Source organism: Mauremys mutica, chromosome 1, assembly GCF_020497125.1.
Source record: "Mauremys mutica isolate MM-2020 ecotype Southern chromosome 1, ASM2049712v1, whole genome shotgun sequence".
Lineage (NCBI taxonomy): Eukaryota > Metazoa > Chordata > Testudines > Geoemydidae > Mauremys > Mauremys mutica.
The window spans coordinates 268,363,758-268,384,258 of NC_059072.1; the positions used below are offsets into that span (position 1 = coordinate 268,363,758).

The 20,501-nt window shown below is 41.3% G+C and overlaps 1 protein-coding gene across 3 annotated transcripts in view; it reads left to right on the plus strand.

Moving 5' to 3' along the window:
* Positions 1-20,501, plus strand: part of UGGT2 (UDP-glucose glycoprotein glucosyltransferase 2) — a 244,554-nt gene that overhangs the window by 202,184 nt on the left and 21,869 nt on the right. For all 3 annotated transcript variants that reach the window (XM_045009671.1, XM_045009679.1, XM_045009688.1), the window contains 5 exons: positions 3,238-3,333; positions 7,035-7,119; positions 7,829-8,011; positions 9,673-9,833; positions 15,044-15,158. In XM_045009671.1, coding sequence (XP_044865606.1) covers positions 3,238-3,333; positions 7,035-7,119; positions 7,829-8,011; positions 9,673-9,833; positions 15,044-15,158 — 640 coding nt within the window. The remainder of the gene's footprint in view (positions 1-3,237; positions 3,334-7,034; positions 7,120-7,828; positions 8,012-9,672; positions 9,834-15,043; positions 15,159-20,501) is intronic.

Consider the following 20,501-nt stretch of genomic DNA (forward strand, 5'->3'; position numbering starts at 1 on the left):
TTAACCATGTTATCCACTTTCCTGTGCTTTTTCCCCCAATGCGACACCAATATTAGAAGGGCATTAGCCTTCTATTTGGACTGTTTAGAAAGTCTTTGGGACTGTTTATCTCAGTTGTGACCAGATCTAAAGGATCCATGATCTCTACACAAAGACTTTCAAAGTGGATTTCTGGCTTGTTACCAGGCTGCTAATGTTCAGCCCCCTTGAACAGCTCATTCTACAAGATCCCAAACTAACTCCATGGCACTATTAAAAAAATGTGCCAACTGCTGAAATTTGCAAAGTGGCAACCTGAATATCAATGCATTTTTTTCAAACACTGCATTCTGGTATGTGGCTCTAAATCAAAAGCTGCTGTTGCCTTGACAGTCCTTCTTTATTGGATTCAGCTCCAAAGCTGCTCCTCTTTTTGCTATTGCTTCGGAGTCACCTCAAGTGGAGAACTCATAGGGACACTGTGACACTCTGTACCTCAGGGGAACACCCTGCACCCCCATGTTCATCCTTATAATATGATTGGGTGGTATCCAATGCAAAGTTTGTCATGTTGGGTGTCTTCGGAAGGCTCATGATGCACTGAGCATTGTTATTATAGTAACATTATAGATTGTAATTTCATGTATATAGTTATGAGGCTGAAAATGTGTCCTCATGGCTTAAAACAAGCCCAGGCAAAAACTCTCCAGGAGCAGAGGCCCAGGCAAAACTCTCCAGGGGAAGAGGGTCAGTTCACACCTAAACAGGGCATGTATGGGACAAATCTAGCCCAGCCTCACAGGAGCAAAGGACACTGGCCTAGGCAGCAACAAAGGATCTGTTGGTCTCTCACCCCCCCTTCCCTTGGTCAGTTTGGGACTACAATGAGGTAATGCTCACCTAACTCTTAAGCGGGGGCGGGGGCAAAGCCAAGAGGGAAGAAAGGACATGATAAAAGGGAGAGACATGTGGCATGCTAGACTTAATGATGAATGGCTATTTAAAACCAGTTTCATCAACCAAAGGGTGGTTCTCATCCCAAAGGACCAGCCACATACCCAGGTCAATATATAACTCAGATCTTACCCAATAATCATGCTTTTGCCAATCTTTTAGTAGCTAATATCTAAAGATTTATTTATAAGAGAAAAGAAAGAGGAGAGAGTTAAAGTGGTCAAAGGAATCAAGTATGTACAACAATTGCAGAGTTCTTGTATCAGGTTTGAAGCAGTGATGACATAAACTGCTGACTTATAATCTCTCTGGTAACATCCAAAAGATTGGAAGGTCCTCAATGCACTGGTTGTAATGCTCCTGTTAGTTAAAGTCCATAGCCCAGGAATCAGAGCAGGAAAGAGGCAAAATGGAGATGTTTCAAGGGCTTTTTATAGCTTCTCCCATGTGGAGGGAAACTCGTTCCAAGCAAAGCCCTCAGCACAGTTTGTGGAAAAGTACAGGCACAAGATGGAGTCCAGTGTCACATGAGCTTGTCACATGCCCTTGCATGCTTCAGTGTGTCATAGCTGGGGCCAGAACCCATTATTCTGGCTAAAACATCCACAGGAATGTCCATCAGGTGGGGATAAGCTTGTTCCAGGGCACATTGTGTTCATTAGTGGGCCATCAGCTTGAATAGTCAATTCACAATGTGCTGGCTAGATCAGATGTAAACTACCTTGTGGGTGTTACCCAGGAGCAAACACATATGAAACACAGATATATAGTCAATATTCACAACTTCCGACACACAAATGATACATGCATACAAATAGGATAATCAATCATAATTTTTCCATTGACACCTTACATGACATACTTCATATAAGATTTGTTGCAATTATATAACAGTGGTTGCAACAATTATTTACATGGTCATATTTGATTCATATAACATCACGGGGGCTCAGAAGGAATTTCCATGTAATAGCTACTGTCAGCTGCTCTAGCCTGGGGTGGAGCTGGGAACTGGAATTGAGGAGTCCTTCTGTTGTGTTAATGGGGTTAAGTTCCTCCCAGCAGAAATCTGAGAGGGAAATTTTCATGAGTATTTCCCCTGCCATATTCCTTAGATGAAAGCTCATTGTGGATCTAAATTCTACATAATGTTTTCCATAACAGTTTTTTTTTCCTTTTTAGTTCTATTTAGATATTTTCATCTAGACTGCACAAATTGGAGACAGTGCAGAAAAGAGCCACAAAAATTATTCAAATGCTGAAGAAAATGCCTTTTAATGAGAGATTTAGAGTTCAACCTGCTTAGCTTATCAAAAAGAAGATTGAAAGATGATTTGATTATTGTGTATAAGTATTTTCATACAGAGAAAATACTAGGTACTAAAGAGCTCTTTAATCTGATGAAGAAAGGTATAACAAGAACCAATGGCTGGAAGCTGAAGACAGACACATTCATATTTGAAATTTTAGAGTGATTAACCCCTTGAACAAACTATGAAGGGAAGTGGTGAATTCTCCATCTCTTGATGTCTTCAGATCAAAACTAGATGCCTTTCTGGAAGATATGTTTTAGTCAGACATAAGTTATTACACTTATTATGTGGGCAACTGAGTGAAATGTAACTGCCTGTAATATGTAGGAGGTCAGACTCACTTCGTTGGTCCCTTCTGGTCTTAAACTCTGTGAATCTTTGAACCTTAATTTTACCCTTTTGTTAGCATCTCTTATAATACTAATTATATGATCATAGCCTATACTTTCTACAGGACATCCGCACTCCTGTCTTCATTATTCAGAGTGCAAGTATATGGTGCATGGTGGATATGGTAGTATAGAAAATAAGACGGGGGTCCTGTAGATTTGTATCTTATCCTTGGCAATATTCTGTTTGCAATTTTCACTTGTAATTTGACAACATATACAAATTTTAAAAGGTTTAACGGAGAGCACATTTGAGCTTCCAGGAGACTGGATGAATGATGGTTAGTGAATGAGGCTGTGGTCCCCTCACTGAACAATGATAAAAACAAATATTACTCATTCACACTCACTCTGTCTCATTCACTCTGCAGTGAATAGAAAATTCACTGGGCCTTTTGGAAAAATAGAATGTGGTCATGTAATTTTAAAGACTGTTTTGTAATACATATGCAAAAGATAGGGGCAGAGTTGAGCTTGTATAGAAACCATTACTTGCAATTCTGTCAATATATAACCCTGCTATTAATGTAGTTCTTTGGGTGGCTTATAGTCTTTGTCCTTCTCCCTAGTTACAGAGCCTATAACAGATATTTATTTTTAAGTTTTTCAGATCTTCAAACAGAAGAAAAGGAGAAGAAAAATGATGTTCTAAATATTTTTTCAGTTGCTTCAGGCCATTTATATGAACGCTTTTTAAGGTAACTTAAGCAAAAAGGAAAACTTAGGAATTTAATGGGAATACTCTAAAAGTTCATCAAAAAGTTTTTAGGAAGTATGGCTGTTCTTTTTAAGAAAACAGTAGGAATAATAACATGGCATAGAAAAAATGTACACAGGAAGGATCAAATTTATTTTTGGTTCAACTATTGAATTATACTAGAGATCTAATTGATCCAATGTCTGTGTTCAAAAATATTATATATTTCTCTTTTAAAGAAAATCCTTTTGTAATGCCGTGCATCAATGTATGTCAGGGGTCGGCAACCTTTCAGAAGTGGTGTGCCGAGTCTTCATTTATTCATTCTAATTTAAGGTTTCGTGTGCCAGTAATACATTTTAACGTTTTTAGAAGGTCTCTTTCTGTAAGTCTATAATATATAACTAAACTATTGCTGTATGTAAACTAAATAAGGCTTTTAAAATGTTTAAGAAGCTTCATTTAAAATTAAATTAAAATGCAGAGCCCCCCGGACTGGTGGCCAGGACTAGGGCAGTGTGAGTGCCACTAAAAATCAGCTTGCGTGCTGCCTTCGGCACCCGTGCCATAGGTTGCCTACCCCTGATGTATGTGATAAACACTAAAAGGCCAAAATCAGCCTTAGTATATGCCGTGGAAGAAACAAAACTCCATTCTTAGGTTGGAAGCAACAAAATCAGAGACAGCTTTATTCAGGCAATTTGCAGGAGAAGAATACAACTGGCATAGAGCATCTCTGCGCAGTTTCTCCAAAGTACAAGCAAAATCACACAAGCATGTATACTTCTTTGTGACGTGCATTAATTAAAAACATCTACATTTTATTTAGACTATTTGCTATCTATTCCAGTATTTTCTCACTTTCTCGTCTCAAAACATCGCTATCTCAAGGCTAGGTCACTCTGACTATTCTGCTGTTTTACACTCGCTTCTGACGTGGGCCCTGCTTCTACTAGGCTAAAACTTAGCAGGACAGTTGCTCTGTCTCTGCTGTTAAATGGCTACACTTAAACCCTCTCTTCTTTCTCTGCTTCCACAATGCAAAGTAACTCCACAACTTCATTGGAGTCACATCTGTTTAGATAACGGCTGAATTTGGCCCAAAATCCACATACTATAATATGATGGCTCATTCCCTATATATACTAATACTACTGTATCCACAGGTTAATGATCTGATAAATTGTAATTGTTTTAAGGGAATCATTATAGTGTGTTGTGTCAGACTGCTTAGTCTGCTTTTGTTCACAGATTTTTTGAAACAATTGACCAAGATTAACATAACATCCATACTGGGTCAGACCAAAGGTCCATCAAGCCCAGTATCCTGTCCTCTGACAGTGGCCAATGGCAGGTGCCCCAAAGGGAATGAACAGACAGGTTATCATCAAATTACCCATGCCCTATCACCCAATCCCAGCTTCTGGCAAACAGAGGCTAGAGACATCATTCCTGCCCGTCCTGGCTAGCCATTGATGGACCTATCTTCCATGTATCTATCTAGCTCCCTTTTGAACCCCGTTATAGAATTGGCCTTCACAACACCCTCTGGCAAGGAGTTCCAGACGTTGACAGTGCGTTGAGTGAAAAAATACTTTCTTGTGTTTGTTTTAAACCTGCTACTTCTTAATTTCATTTGGTGGCCCCTTGTTCTTGTATTATGAGAAGGAGTAAATAACACTTCCTTATTTACTTCTCTATACCACTCATGATTCTATAGACCTCTATCATATCCCCCCCTTAGTCGCCTCTTTTCCAAGCTGAAAAGTCCCAGTCTTATTAATCTCTCCTCATATGGAAGCCGTTCTATGCCCCTAATCATTTTTGTCACCCTTTTCTGAACCTTTTCCAATTCCAATATATCTTAAAATTTTGAGATGGGGCGACCACATCTGCATGCAGTATTCAAGGTGTGGGCATACCATGGATTTATATAGAGGCAATATAATATTTTCTGTCTTCTTGTCTATCCCTTTCTTGATGATTCCCAACATTCTGTTTGCTTTTCTGACTGCCACTGAACATTGAGTGGATGATTTCAGAGAACTATCCACAATGACTCCAAGATCTCTTTCTTGAGTGGTAACAGCTAATTTAGACCCCATCATTGTATGTGTATACTTAGGATTATGTTTTCCAATGTGCATTAATTTGTTTATCAACATTAAATTTCATCTGCCATTTTGTTGCCCAGTCACCCAGTTTTGTGAGATCCTTTTGTAGCTTGTCACAGTCTGCCTGGGACTTAACTATCGTGAGTAGTTTTGTATCATCTGCAAATTTTTCCACCTCACTGTTTACCCCTTTTACCAGATCGTTTATAAATATGCTAAATAGGACTGGGCCCAGTACAGATCTCTGGGGGACACCACTATTTACCTCTCTCCATTCTCCCTTATTGCCATTGTGTATGCTGTTACAGGGATAGCTGTACCTCTATCCTCTCTCTGAGTGCATCCCCACAGAATGGAATTCTGTAATTCTCCCACTCTTAGGGCTAGTCGACATTAGAAGCAATACAGCAGCGCAGCTCCACCAATGCAGCTGCACCGCTGTAGTGTGTCTGATGGTGAAAATGCTCGTGCCAACTGTAGAGAGCTCTCCAGTCAGCATAATAAAACCAACTCTGCAAGAGGCAGTAGCTATGTCAGTGGGAGAAGCTGTCCTGCCGACATAGCTTTATCCATACCTGCAGTTAGGTTGGTGTAACTTACGTCATTCAAGAGGGTGGCTTATTCACATCCCGGAGCAACATAAGTTATACTGACGTAAGTGGTGTGCACAAGCCCCTAGACTAGTCCCAGGGCTGTAGTACCTTGTGGATCAACTGTTCTTACCTAGCAGGTCTGACTGAGCTTGGACACCTGCAGTTCTTCCCTCCCGAAATCTGTAACCAGTGAACTGCAATGATTCAAAATAGCTTTCTTAAAAAAAAAATTATTTATTTTGCAGGAGGGACAAAGCATTTAGAGAAAACTGTTTATACCCATGTATTTCTTACCGAGAGGCATACCATCCTCCGATAGTAACCTAGGCAGGACCAGCTTCTTCAGACTCCTCTGGCAGGCTGTCATGTACCTCGGTCTTGTTTCCCCAACCAACTCTTCTGTCTCTCTTTTAAACCTGCCACCGTTTTTTTGATTTTCTGCTTTGCTAGGCCTTTTTCTGACCTGGCATTGTCCCGTACACTGTCAATGTTTGCTGAAGAGTGGCTTATCTTGAGCCATTCTGTCTCCTTCCTGCTTGTTTTTTCTTACAGTCCCTATTAAACTAAACCAATACAGTCATACAGTAAATATCCCAATAACCAAGTTAACGTACAGTATTTATGAATTATTACAGAGCAGCTCCATTTCAGTCACATATGTATGTACCTTACGATAGAACCTGTTAGTAGACCCATGTTTATTTAAACACTGTTCCTTCTAATGTGGTTTAAATACAGTTTGGCCAGTGTGGTGTAGTCTTAGCTGTCTAAAAGCGGTCTAGAAAAATCTATGTCAGAATGCAGTTTATGATCATGGAAGTCAAACCTTGCTTAAACTGTGTTAGCAAGAATCATAAATAGAATCAGGTTTGCTACAAGTTTTTATTTCTAATATATAATGGGTCGTAAAACTATAAAATCCCTTTTGATGTTATGGTTGAAATGTGATTTCATTAATATATTAATTTGTTTATTATAGACTTTTCTTTCCACAGAATTATGATGCTTTCTGTTCTGCGTCATACCAAGACACCTGTTAAATTTTGGTTTCTGAAAAATTATCTTTCTCCTACATTTAAGGTAAGTGTAATGTCCATTTTTCATTGTGCTTGCATTGTTAATAAGAGTAGTAAAATGAATAGCAATGCATTGTCGCTTTTACTGAATATCATATTTTTTATAATTAGAATGGATTTTAAAATCACTAAATTAATTAAAATCATTACATTATGGAAACATTAATATCAAAGTTCTTAAGCAGCCATTATATAAGATCTTTTTTTCCTTCTGAAACCAAGGTAGAATGGGTACATTTTAAAAGTTTCTTGTATTCTGACAGATTATATCATTTTGAGAAAAATACATATAGTGGGAATACCACAAGAATTATGGAAATTGTCAGAGCAGCTGAAGCACGTTAAGTGCACCAACTGTCATTGTAGTTAGTTTCATTTTGCATCAGACTCCATTTATAAAACATTTTCGTACATAATTATGGTGTTAATCAGTATGTCCTGACCCTAAAAGATTTAAAAAAAAAATCAGTTGGGGGCATTAAAAAAAAGGGATGTAATGTGGGGGAGGGGGAGAATATATATAGGATAGGGACAACAAGAATGGTTATAATTAAGAGAGCATTATCTCTTGGTTAACTTATAGAAATGGGAGTTCAGAGTTATGGGTTTGGGTACCAACAATGCCAGCTTTGCCTGTGACTTAGCACAAGTCACTTAACTTCTGTGCATATTGCACTGTATAAAGTTATATTTTTTTCTTTTTCCATTTCTAGGAGATTATTCCTCACATGGCCAAAGAATATGGATTCCAGTATGAACTAGTACAGTATAAGTGGCCCCGCTGGCTTCATCAACAGACTGAAAAGCAAAGAATTATCTGGGGTTACAAAATTCTTTTTCTGGATGTTCTTTTTCCACTGGCTGTGTACAAAATAATATTTGTTGATGCCGACCAGGTAGGAAACAATTTTAGAAAAATACATCTGAAAGCAGGGTTTTGCATTGGTTCATGTCAACTCTTACCATCCCTGTAGATATCCTATCTCAGATATTGATCTCATCAGGTCTCAATAACTGGATTGGCCATCACTAAGCATTACTGAAGGTGCTGCATGATGTGGTGTCCAAAATTCAGTATGCAGCCCTTTTTACTCATTAATGAAGTAATACCTTCACACCATAGACTTGGAGCCATTGTGCTGTCTCAAATGGATGTGATGCTGAAGTTTTGATCACGTGGTCATTAAAAATCCCAGGATACTTTTGTAAGTGTTTTGGTGCTGAATAGATACTGTTTGTAAAGCATATTCAGAACCTTTCTGAAAGGTGAGGCTATTATATGGCCTAGATTTGCAAAGGTGACTAATGATTTGGGTGCCACAATTTTTGGGTGGCCAAACTGACATACCTAACAGGTCCTGATTTTCAGAAGGGAGGTGCTTGTCACTTTTTGGAAATCATGCCTCTTTAAGGTGTGTCAGCTTGGGCATCCAAAAATGTTGGTCTATAAATCAAAGATGATGCTTTTTACTTATTATTTCTTTTAGTTATTAAATATGATCAGGCTTGGCAGAATTCAATATTTATAATTTTGGCATCTATATATTTTTGTTTTAAAGCCTTTTTGCCTATTTGTGCAAAATTATGGGGTTTAATCATTTTTTTAAATTTTTGTTGATTTAAAGTTTTGAAGTTGCAGGAAATTAGTAGGTGTGTCAGACAGTTATTTAATGACAGTAGACACAGATTCAAAAAGTTAAATTTTTTACAACTATTAAACACATTGTCAATATCACAGGTCAAAATATATAAAGTAAATATCTTTAAATCAAACTCTTAAGTTCTCAAGTAGCATTTTTCTTATTTTTCCTATCTGTAAGTTTCAATTATTATTGATGGAAATATGTTTTCATTAATTTGTGTAGAGTCCTGTGGCACCTTATAGACTAACAGACGTTTTGCAGCATGAGCTTTCGTGGGTGAATACCCACTTCTTCGGACTTGCATCCGAAGAAGTGGGTATTCACCCACGAAAGCTCATGCTGCAAAACGTCTGTTAGTCTATAAGGTGCCACAGGACTCTTTGCTGCTTCTACAGAACCAGACTAACACGGCTACCCCTCTGATACTTGATTAATTTGTGTGTGTATGGTGAAATTGATGTTTACTGACATTTACCAATAAAAATCTAATCCTTCCAAGCCTAAATATGATCAACTGAAGCTGTACATAATAACCTGTCCCAGGCTGGCTAGCCCTTTAAGAAGGGTAGGGTTCAGCCTCGCCTATGACCGCTCATCTCCCCCAACTGCCTCCAGCTGATCCTGATTGACGGGGGATCAGGTGGTTGAGGTCAGTTATCAGACCCAACTGGGAAGCAGGCCACAGAGATGTGCTGCAGAGGCTGATCCTACCACAATAATAAAAAAAAGTATGCATTTTGCCCAAGCAGTAACTAGATAAACATGTTGTAACAGACTATTAGTCTAACAGACTAGACTCATTTCTGTCAAAAATCTGTGGGAGTACAGTTGGCACTTGGACTATATCTATATAAAGGGGGAAAAACAACATTAAACTACTAAAAAGAAGTGTTTCATGTTTTTCTCTTGTTTAGATTGTGAGAAGTGACCTCAAAGAACTTAGAGATATAGATCTAAATGGAGCTCCCTATGGATATGTCCCCTTTTGTGACAGTCGCAGAGAAATGGATGGGTACCGTTTCTGGAAATCAGGGTATTGGGCATCACATCTTGGAAGAAGGAAATACCACATAAGGTAGGAACATTAATTTATATTTTTGGATTATTTGTAGAAATGTTTAAAATTTTGGTCTTTTGTCAGTAAGGCATTCAATAACAATCAAATAGTCTTAGATAGCCTGTGAGACACGGAAATAAAGCATAAAATCGATGCAACGTGGATTGATTTAAATCATGATTTAAATCACTTAAGTGGAAAGTTTTGATTTAACTAATCAATTTTAATGAACTTTTCCATTTGTACTTCAGTTATTTTCTAAAGAAAGGTGCATTGTCATTGGTCGATATAACCATTAAAACATTTTGATTTACAGCTAAATAGAACCTTTACACTACATTTGGTACATCTTTTGCCACGTAGGATGGTATGCATTTATTTAAGCAATTATATAGCTTTAATACTTTCAGATTCTTATTAACTGTACATTTTTAGTATGTTAGAAAATGGTGAATGATATACAAAACATGTTACATATATACAACTAAATAATTTATTAAACAGAGGGATTCACTGTGGTCAGTAAATTAAACTGATTTTTTCAGGTTATCCTGGGAAAAATTTCAACAATCCCTAACTGAAAGTGAGTGGAGCTTAAGTTCCTTCTCGCCTGAATCTCTTGAAAATGAGACAACAGTCTCCTAAGTTACTTAGTCTGTCCTTCAGACTTTTCAAACTAGTGGCTCTTATCCCCTCCCTCCTCATTTTTATTCATAGACTGGAAGACAGAGACCAGTTTTCCTGCTTTTTCAAATCCCAATTGATTTCTCAGCTTTGAATGAATTCGTCCAAATGAAGAAAATATATTTTGTGCCTGCAGAATAGGCTGCTGCTGTCAAAAGCTGGTTTAGCACTTCACAAACTCTGGTTTCAGGTGCTTAGCTAGTGACTTCACCAGTTCAGTGACTTTCTTTAAAACATCAATCAGGAGACATGTATTACTTAAATGGATCACTCCAGCCATATAATTTTATTACGTTTGGCATGATTGATGGGTGATGCCCATGTCATAGAAGCATCTTCTTTTTTCAGCAGTTAGACATTGATCCTGGTACTTTGGGTTGAGAATATTGGCAAGAAAATGAGGTGGAGTAAGTGCTTGTTCCATCTTTTTTCTTTTCTTTTTTTTTTTACTGCCTGTAATTTAACTTTGTTGTTATTTATTTCTTCAATGTCTCCTGAAGATCTTTCCAAATTTCAACAGCATCAGCAATATAGCAGCAACCTTTCTGCAGTTTGACACGGCTATGGAAATAGGTTTCAGTTTATTCAGCATATCTTCTATGTTTCTCTTTAGTCTGATGTTGACTACTTAGTCTGTGATACTTCCATTTATTTTGTCACAATTTTTTTCACAAATTGTCATCAGAATAGCTCAGTTCTTAATAAATAGCTCAAAACAGTCAACCACCGAATTCCACTGTACATCTTGGCAGAGAATTAGTTTGGGTCCTCCTGCTCTTTTCAGTGAAGCCAAAGCAAAGTGGTTGTTACAGGAGTATTTTGCAATTTCAGCAGCATTTTCCTTTATTCCTGGAGTTGTACTTATATATTAAGCTAAAAGATTCATCAAATGAGTACTGCACCTATATGTTATAAGTTTCAGGTTCTCTTATTATCTTTCTCTAAATTTCTTCCTATCTGTGCTACATTTGCAACACTGCCTATGACAAAGCTACACACTTGAATTTTTGTTCACAGTTTGTTATAGCTTTTACTTCTACTTCCATTGCTGCTACTTTTAAATATTCTGCTGTATCAGTTGTTTTTGCAAGATTGACAACTCCATATTCTCTTGTCACACAAGCAAATATTACTGGATCATTGTGTACATTGCTCCACCCATCAAGATTCAGATTAACAAATTTCCCTCCAATTTTTCGGCACATTGTTCATTTTCCTTCTCATACATTGTATCCAGTAACCTTCTAGCACATTCTCTTCTGCCAGGTGGAAAAGTAGCCTGGTCATAATGAGTGAACCATGTCTAGGGCTGCATTGTGAAGAATTTTGTCCCTTCTTCACAAAGTGTCCTGCTTTGACACCAGTGTTGCTTCTTTCTGGTTGCACACTCTGCTCCTTCTGCCTTGTTACATAACTCTCACCCCTACAGAAAACAAATGAACTCACAACAATCTAAAAATTCTGCTTGTATAATCTACATATCTTTTAGACTTCAATATTTTATTTGTTTAGAGACAGAAAGGAAAGCAATTGAGAAATTAATGGGTTTCTGTTTGCATCTCTGTCTGTGTACACATGCAGGGACACAGGGTACGTCTACACTACGGTACTATTCCGAATTTGCATAAACCGGTTTTGTAAAACAGATTGTATAAAATCGAGTGCGCGCGGCCACACTAAACACATTAAATGGGTGGTGTGCGTCCACGGTCCGAGGCTAGCATCGACTTCTGGAGCGTTGCACTGTGGGTAGCTATTCCGTAGCTATCCCATAGTTCCCGCAGCCTCCCCCGCCCCTTGGAATTTCCGGGTTAAGATCCCAGTGCCTGATGGGGCAAAAATCATTGTCGCGGGTGGTTCTGGGTAAATGTTGTCAGTCACTCCTTCCTCTGGGAAAGCAACGGCAGACAAGCATTTCGCGCCTTTTTTCCCTGGATTGCCCTGGCAGATGTCATAGCATGGCAATCATGGAGCCTGTTTTGCCTTTTGTGACTGTCACCGTATGTGTACTAGATGCCGCTGACAGAGGCGATTCAGCAGCGCTACACAGCAGCATGCTTTTGCTTTTGCATGACAGCAGAGATGGTTACCAGCCATACTGCACCATCTACCAATCCATAAATTGGTAAAAAGATGATCATGGCTACCAGTCGTTTTGCACCATTTGCTGCTGTCATAAGTGCCCCTGGCTGCTCTTAGCCAGGGGCGCAAAAGCCAAAATTGGGAATGACTCCCTGAGTCAATCCCTCCTTTTTGTATCTAAAAATAGAATCAGTCCTGCCTAGAATATGGGCAAGTGTACTAGAGAACCACTGTATCAGAGAGCACAGCTGCTCTGTGTCAGATCCTGCAGAAATTATGAGCTGTATGCTATTCACAGGAGATGCTCCTGCAACAACCCCACCTGTTGATTCCGTTCTTCCCCCAGCCTTCCTGGGCTACCGTAGCATTGTCCCCCCCACTTGTGTGATGAAGTAATAAAGAATGCAGGAATAAGACACACTGACTTGTTAGTGAGAAATGAGTGGAAGGCAGCCTCCAGCTGCTATGATAGTCCAGACAGGTCAGTAAGGAGTGTGGAGGAGAGGAGCCCAGCATCCCTCTGCTAGTCCAGGGGCAATTGAATCTTTTTTTTACACATGAAGGGTGGGGGCTGACGGAGCTCAGCCCCCTGTTGCTATGATGACGATGGTTCTCAGCCATACTGTACCATCTACCAGGAAAAATTAGGGCCAGGCGCCCATGATCGACCTGACGGATGCTAGTCAGCATGGTTACCAGCCCTTTTGCACTGCCCCATGTGCCAATAGGCTGATGATGAGGACGGGTACCAGTCGTTTTGCACCATCAGCCACCCATGGCGGGGGGGGAGCAAGGATGTTGGTGTTCAGTGCTGCAGCATCGCGTCTATCTGCAGCATTCAGTAAAGATAGGGTGACATGTAAAAGAGTCAAGAGAGGATTGTTTTCCCTTTCACTTTTGGGGGTGGGTGGGGGGGTGCGTAAATTGCCGAGCTATGCCCTGACCCACCGCAGACACTGTGTTTGACCCTAGAAGCATTTGGAGCTCAGCCAAGAATGCAAATGCTTTTCAGAGAGACTGCAGGAACTGTGGGATAGCTTGAGTCCTCCAGTCCATGAGCGTCCATTTGATTCCTTGGCTTTCCATTATGCTTGTCACGCAGCAGTGCGCTGAGTCCCTGCTATGGCGTCTGTCTGGAGATTTTTTTAAAATGTTTTTTAATTCGTCTTCTGTAACGGAGCGCTGATAGAACAGATTTGCCTGCCCTTACAGCGATCACGTCCGCATGGTCCATGCGGGAGCTCTTTCTTTATTTTGATTTTTAACTGCATCGCCACACGTGCTGATCGGAGCTCCACGCTGGGCAAACAGGAAATATTCAAAAGTTCGCGGGGCTTTTCCTGTCTACCTGGCCACTGCATCCGAGTTCAGATTGCTGTCCAGAGCGGTCAGTGGTGCACTGTGGGATACCGCCCGGAGGCCAATACCGTCGATCTGCGGCCACACTAACCCTAATCCGATATGGTAATACCGATATTAGCGCTACTCCTCTCGTTAGGGAGGAGTACAGAAACCGGTTTAAAGAGCCCTTTATACCGATATAAAGGGCCTCTTAGTGTGGACGGGTGTGGCGTTAAATCGGTTTAATGCTCCTAAAACCGGTTTAAACGCGTAGTGTAGACCAGGCCACAGAGAAGGGCCGTTTACCTGAAGTGCTGAGAACCATCCAGAAGAAAGGGCTGGTAGTTACTGGGCAGATCAGTATTTTTTCCATGAACCAGAGAGTAAGTTTCCATGATGGGTGAAGGCATAGATATTCATAATCTGAGAACTGAACCGGAGTTCAGGTAGGGAGAAGCTGTAAAATAGGAGAATGAGCTCACACAGGTGGACTTATTGAATGATCCGGATGAGATACATGATGGTGTCTCCAGGTGTCAGAGGCTGGGTCCCAACACCTGCGATGCCTTTGCTAGTCTCTTGCACCCAGTAGCACAGCCCTTGGGTCCTCCACAGGATCAAGCCCTCAATATGGTACATTTATTGTCAATATTGTGACATTTATAAAGCTTAACCTCAAAAGTTAGTTTTCCCCCTGATTCTCTGTCTATATAGAAAAACAGCCTTTAACTCAAAGTTTTTGACAGAGGCTTATGGATTCAGCATGTTTATTTTTATTTAAATGTTAAGAGATTATAATAATTTTAGGCTTAACATTTTTGTATTAAATTCAGATTTCATTTTAAACGGGTTTATTTTTAAGAAAAACTTATAATTTAAATAACACATGAAAAAATCTGATTAATTTTTTTAAATTGATTTCTTTTTATCCACCCTAAATCCATGTGGTAGATTGATTAGCACATGCTGAGTTCACTTCTTGTGTTGGGGCTTCAGCTAGTTACTTAAAATAACATTCCTTTAATGCAGACACAGTATTTGCCTCCTTGTTATCAAGTTTTTTCCAGTTTCGAATAGGTATGTCAAAATCTGCAAAACTTAATGCATTTTTGTTTTTGTAGTGCCTTATATGTTGTGGATCTTAAGAAGTTCAGAAAGATTGCTGCAGGAGACAAACTTCGGGGCCAATACCAGGCTCTCAGTCAAGATCCAAACAGTCTATCAAACTTAGATCAGGTATGCAAGAGTTTAATGTCTGCCTGAAGATAAATGACATTTTTTCTTTTCTTTAAAATATTCTTCCTGTTTTTCTCTGTTTTCGCTATTTGTGGTTTGCGTGTAGCCTTAATTACTTTCTTACTATTATAGGAGGAGCTCTCCACAGAAGGTTTTGCAAATGCGCTTCTGTGTTGCTATCACATTACAACATTTTTAAAGTTATGATCTGGTTACTAAAGTATAGCTAGAATTTCCAGGGGTAGGTATTTTTATTATATTTATTATCAAATAAATTATGTACGTTATGCACATTTTTAGGAAAATGGAATGTCAGATTATAGCTCTCCTATTATCTAATGTGTGTAAATCTTCTCTTTCGCAGTCTATGCAATGGAATCCAACCTACCATCAGTACAAACAGACCAAAATACAAGGAGAGTTCTAATGGTTGATGTTTTATTTTTGTTGTTGTCAGTCAGCGTTTTAGTGCAAAAAATTCCAATTCTTATTGTTGGCGCACACTGCAGCAGTCATGGGATTGTGTGATGGGTGGACTAGGCCGAGATGTCCTCTCAGGGAGACCTCAGGCCACACCTGTCCCAGGAGATGAACAAGTCCTCGAAGCAGTCTAGAGAGCCTGCGCAGGAAGTAGCCAATCAGGGGGAGGCTAAAAAGTTCTAACCAATCAGAGAGGCTGCAGGTAGCAGCCAATCAGGGCCTCAGAGGACCATATAAAAAGGAGCTGCAGAGACAGTCAGTTCCTTACTGGATCCAGAGGATTCCAGTTGGTGCTTCCGGCTGGCCAAAGGGAACTGCAGCACCATGAACAGATCAGTGCTGGCAGGGACCAGGAGAGCAAAAAGGAGCTTCTGATTTGCTGCTGGGACTGAATACAAGACTTCAGCCCTACAGAAAGGGTTGACACATTGCTGAAGGCTGGCACCTCGGGGAAGTGGCCATGGGAACTGAAATCAGTTTAGATAAAGGGACACGGCAGCACATAGCTGCTATTCTGAGGGTCCCTAGGCTGGGACCTGGAGTAGTGGGCAGGCCCGGGTCCCACCCATAGGTTACTGGGGAAGTGGCCTACAATTGGAGAGCAGTAAACCCCCAGAAGGGGATCTGAACTACTTAGTGACCCAGCTGGAAACCCAAGGCCGGGATTGTTTAAAGACTGCAGACACACCTGACCATAAGGGGTGCAATGGACAAAGTTTGAGGAAAACTGACTTAGAGGAAGGATCCAAAGAAGAGGACCTCAGTCTCTCGCTACCAGGAGCCAGCTCCCCAAATGCCTGGATCTCCCACTAAGTCTACAGTGTCAGAGGCTTCAACCTGTCAGCTCGGTACCATGGAGGTGAAGGACTTTTCTTCTGGTACCAATGGGGCTGTGAGATCCCGGAGCACTTAGGAGAAGCATGACTCCAGCAGGCTTCAGTACCATCTGTGAAGGACATGGAGGCCCAGGACATACACTCTTCTAGCATGGCATCATCTGCATCAGGCTTACCAATGGTGCTTTCTCACTCAGCTCCATCACTACTGGCAAAATTGCAGCACCAGGCACCTTTGGCCCCGGCACCTTCGTACTCCAGATCAACAGTACTGTCAACCTCAACTGCTACATTGATACCAACAGACTCAGTACAGCAGGAATTTTGCTACTCCAGGGCCTTGTCAGTGTTAGATGAGCCAGAGTCCTCACTATTTATGGGTACCAAACGACCAAGACTCCAGTCTCTGGATTACCATTGCTTCCTGGAGCCACAGGATTTTCTGCCTTTTTCTACTGCATCCCCTCATTGGAGGACATTGAGGAGAATGAAGGAGACATTCAATCAGTCTCCACCTTATCAGTGGGGGGTTCCCCTCCACATCATTACAGGAACCCATATTTCGGCAAGAACCCACGTCAGGGAGGATAGAATCAGTCCTGTACCACCTCCACTTCTGTATGGGCCCCTTCCCCTCCCCCACAAGTGGCCATACTGGTATCCTTGGGCAGCATAACAACAGCAATTTGCCAGACCTTCGGCTTTATTTCACCAGGAAAATAGGGTTGCACAGTTTCCTTCCACCAAACCCCCAACACAAGGATTCATTTGAAAAACGGGAGGCTAGGGCAGGCAAAGAGGCCACCCCTCAAACTCCTGTTTTGTAGTCATCTCCAGATGAGGCAGTCACCACCACCACCACCATCAATGGCTGATGATTTTCACCAATTCCAGCACCTTGTGAAAATGGTGGCTGACACCCTCTAGATACCTCTTTAGAAATTAAAGACTCACAACACAAGCTTCTGGACATTCTGCAGTTGGCAACACCCACCCAAGTTGTGCTCCCATTAATGAAGCATTTCTGGATCCATCAAAGACTGTGGCAAACTCCTGCCACCATCCCACCAATTTGTAAACGGATAAGAAATAGTATTTTCCCTCCAGGGACTCAGAATTTTTGTTTTCCCATCCCCCACCTAATTCCCTGGTGTTGGATACTGTAAACGAGTCAGGATAAACATCATTTCTCCAGGTCTACCCCTTACAATAAGGACCAGAAGAGGTAGGACCTTTTTGGCTGAAAGGCGTACACATCCACAACCCTCCAATTTTGGATTGCAAACTGTCAGGCATTCATGGACAGATAGGCCTTAATAAATTACAACAAGTTTGCAACCTTTATTGAACATCTTCCACAGGATCATGGACTTCACTTCCAGGGCATCAGTAAGGAGAGTCAGTTATTAGCCAGAACTTCTCTCCAAACATCTTTAAATGCCCTGAACGCTGCCGCTAGATCCATCTCCACAATGGTTGTCATGTGCAGAGCGTTATGACTCCAGCTGTCAGGGTTCTCGAAAGAGGTTCAGAATACTATTAAGGACCTCCCATTTGATGGTCAGAAGCTCTTCTCTGGGACTGTGGATGAGTCCTCACACTTTCTGAAGAACTCAAGGGCCATGTTGATGTCTCCGGGTATACACACAACAACAAACAAAAGGAGATTTAGCAGGTCTCAAACTGCTCAAAGATCATGCCTGACCCAGTTCTCTGGATTTCACAGAACCACTGAACCCTCTAGAAAGAGACAAAAATTCCATAGGAAAAGAGCTTCTCACCCTCCTTCAGCAAGTACCCAGTCATCATCAAAACAACAGTTTTGATGGGTTGGTTGAGGGCTCAACTCCTCTGTTACCTCTAGTTTGCAAGCTGCAACATTGTGCCCATCTTTGCACTTCTGGAGACCTCCTTTCCCATTTTCAGAAGGTCTGGCAGCATTTTACAATAGATAAGGGAGTCATGGAGGTTATAACATTGGGCTACACAATCCACTGTACGTCCCTTCCTCCCTCCCACCCCCATTTCCCCATTCCTCTTCAGGGATCCATCTCATGAGACTGAGCTGAGTCAAAAGGTACACTTTTCTCCTTTGTTTAGGAACAGTAAAATTGGTCCCATCTCCTCACAGGGGGGAAACGGTTTTATTCAAAGTATTTTCTTGTGCCACAAAAGGACGGACGATGAAGACTGATCTTAGATCTAAGACAACTGAACAAATTTGTAAAGTCTCATAAGTACAGGATGGTGACTCCGGCAGCTTCAATAGAGACAGGAGATTGGTTTCTGGCCTTCAACCTACAGGATGCCTATTTCCATGTAGAGACTTCCTTTCAGCCTCTCTTTGGCAGCAATGATATTCTCAAAGGTTCTAGCAGTAGTAGCTGCTTGCCTTCAACAAGAAGCAATTTTAGTCTTCCCATATCTTGACAACAGGGTACTCAAGGACTGATCTTACGCTGCAGTATTAACTTCCACCAAGAGAGCTCTCTCTCTCTTTCAGGAATTGGGTCTCCAGTTAAACGTAAAAAAATCCATGTTAACCCCTGACAGAGAATACAATTCACAGTAGCATATTTGGATTTGTTGGCAGCCAGGGCCTTCCTTTCCACATACAGATTCATAACTTTGGCCAACCTGATTGGGACAATTCAAGGAACCTCCCATGCTACAGTAAGAAATGTTTGCAGCTCCTGGGTCATATGGCAGCTTTCACCTTTGTGACTGCACTTGCAAGTCTGTACCTCTGCTGCTTTCAGGGCTTGTTCACAACGATCTATTCCTCCACCAGAGATAATGTGGACAAACAGTTACAGTTCCCCTCCAGGTGAAGAATTCCCTAGACTGGTGAAAAAATCCATTCAGTGTCTGTGCGGGTGTCCCTTTCATCTGACCAGCTCCAACAATATCTGAGACAACAGACACATCACTGTTAGAGTGGGTAGAACACCTCAGTACCCTCCCAATTCAGGGTAGATGAGCACCTCAGGAAGCCAGTCTCCATATCAACCTGTTGGAACTCAGAGCAGTCAGGAATGTCTGCCTTCCTGGTGCTCATAGGTACAGATTGCCTCTTTGTACTGAGACCTACTCAGTCACTGGACTCCCATCTGTCCCCCGTATTGCCCGATTCACTGCCTTTTTCACCTGGGGCACCTCCACTAGATGATGTTGAGGATGATAATGGAGACTTCCCTTCAATCTCTTCTTTCTTGGTGCAGGGCTTTCCTACCCAGCCATTTGAGAACCCGTTCTTTGATACCCACAGACAGAGAGAGGCATTTCAGGGAAGACATCACAGCTAGTGGTAACAACTTTGGATGATATTCCCCATCCCCTGTACGACACCCCCCCTTACAATAGCAATACCTGGGACCTCTGGGTGGCATACTGACAAAAAATTTCCAAGGCATTTTGATGCACATTTTGACAGTTTATTGCACAAGGTGAGTAACCTTGTCATCTTTGTGTAGTGTCCTTAGGGCTGCTCCACTTCAGATGATTCCTTCAGAGTATCACCACAAGGGGGCATGAACTTCAGAAGCAAGTCCAAGACTGTACAGCAGAACCCATCAGGATAAGAGACATACAGTCCCCTCCCCCCACAGCCCATTCTTCAGCAGAAGGAGGCATTCTAGGAGCAGGAAGCTAGGGCAGATGAGGAAAAATTACCATTCCTTGTCATCAGAAGTTGAGGAAGTTATGCCTCCACTCCTGGCTATGGCCAGTGATTTCCCACCATTTCAGGACCTCATAAAATAGGTGGCAGACACGCTGCAGTTACCACTTAAAGAAGTCAAGGAATCAAAAAAATGGTTACTCACCTTCTCATAACTGTTGTTCTTCAAGATCTATTGCTCATATCCATCCCAGTTAGGTGCATGCACAGTCGTCGGAAAGTTTTTCCCCTAGCAGCACCCATCGGGTCGGCTGTGGAGCCCCCTGGGTTGGCACTTCCATAACACTTAATATTTGACCCTGCCGATCCAGCGCCTCCTCAGTTCCTTCTTGTTGGCTACTCCAGTAG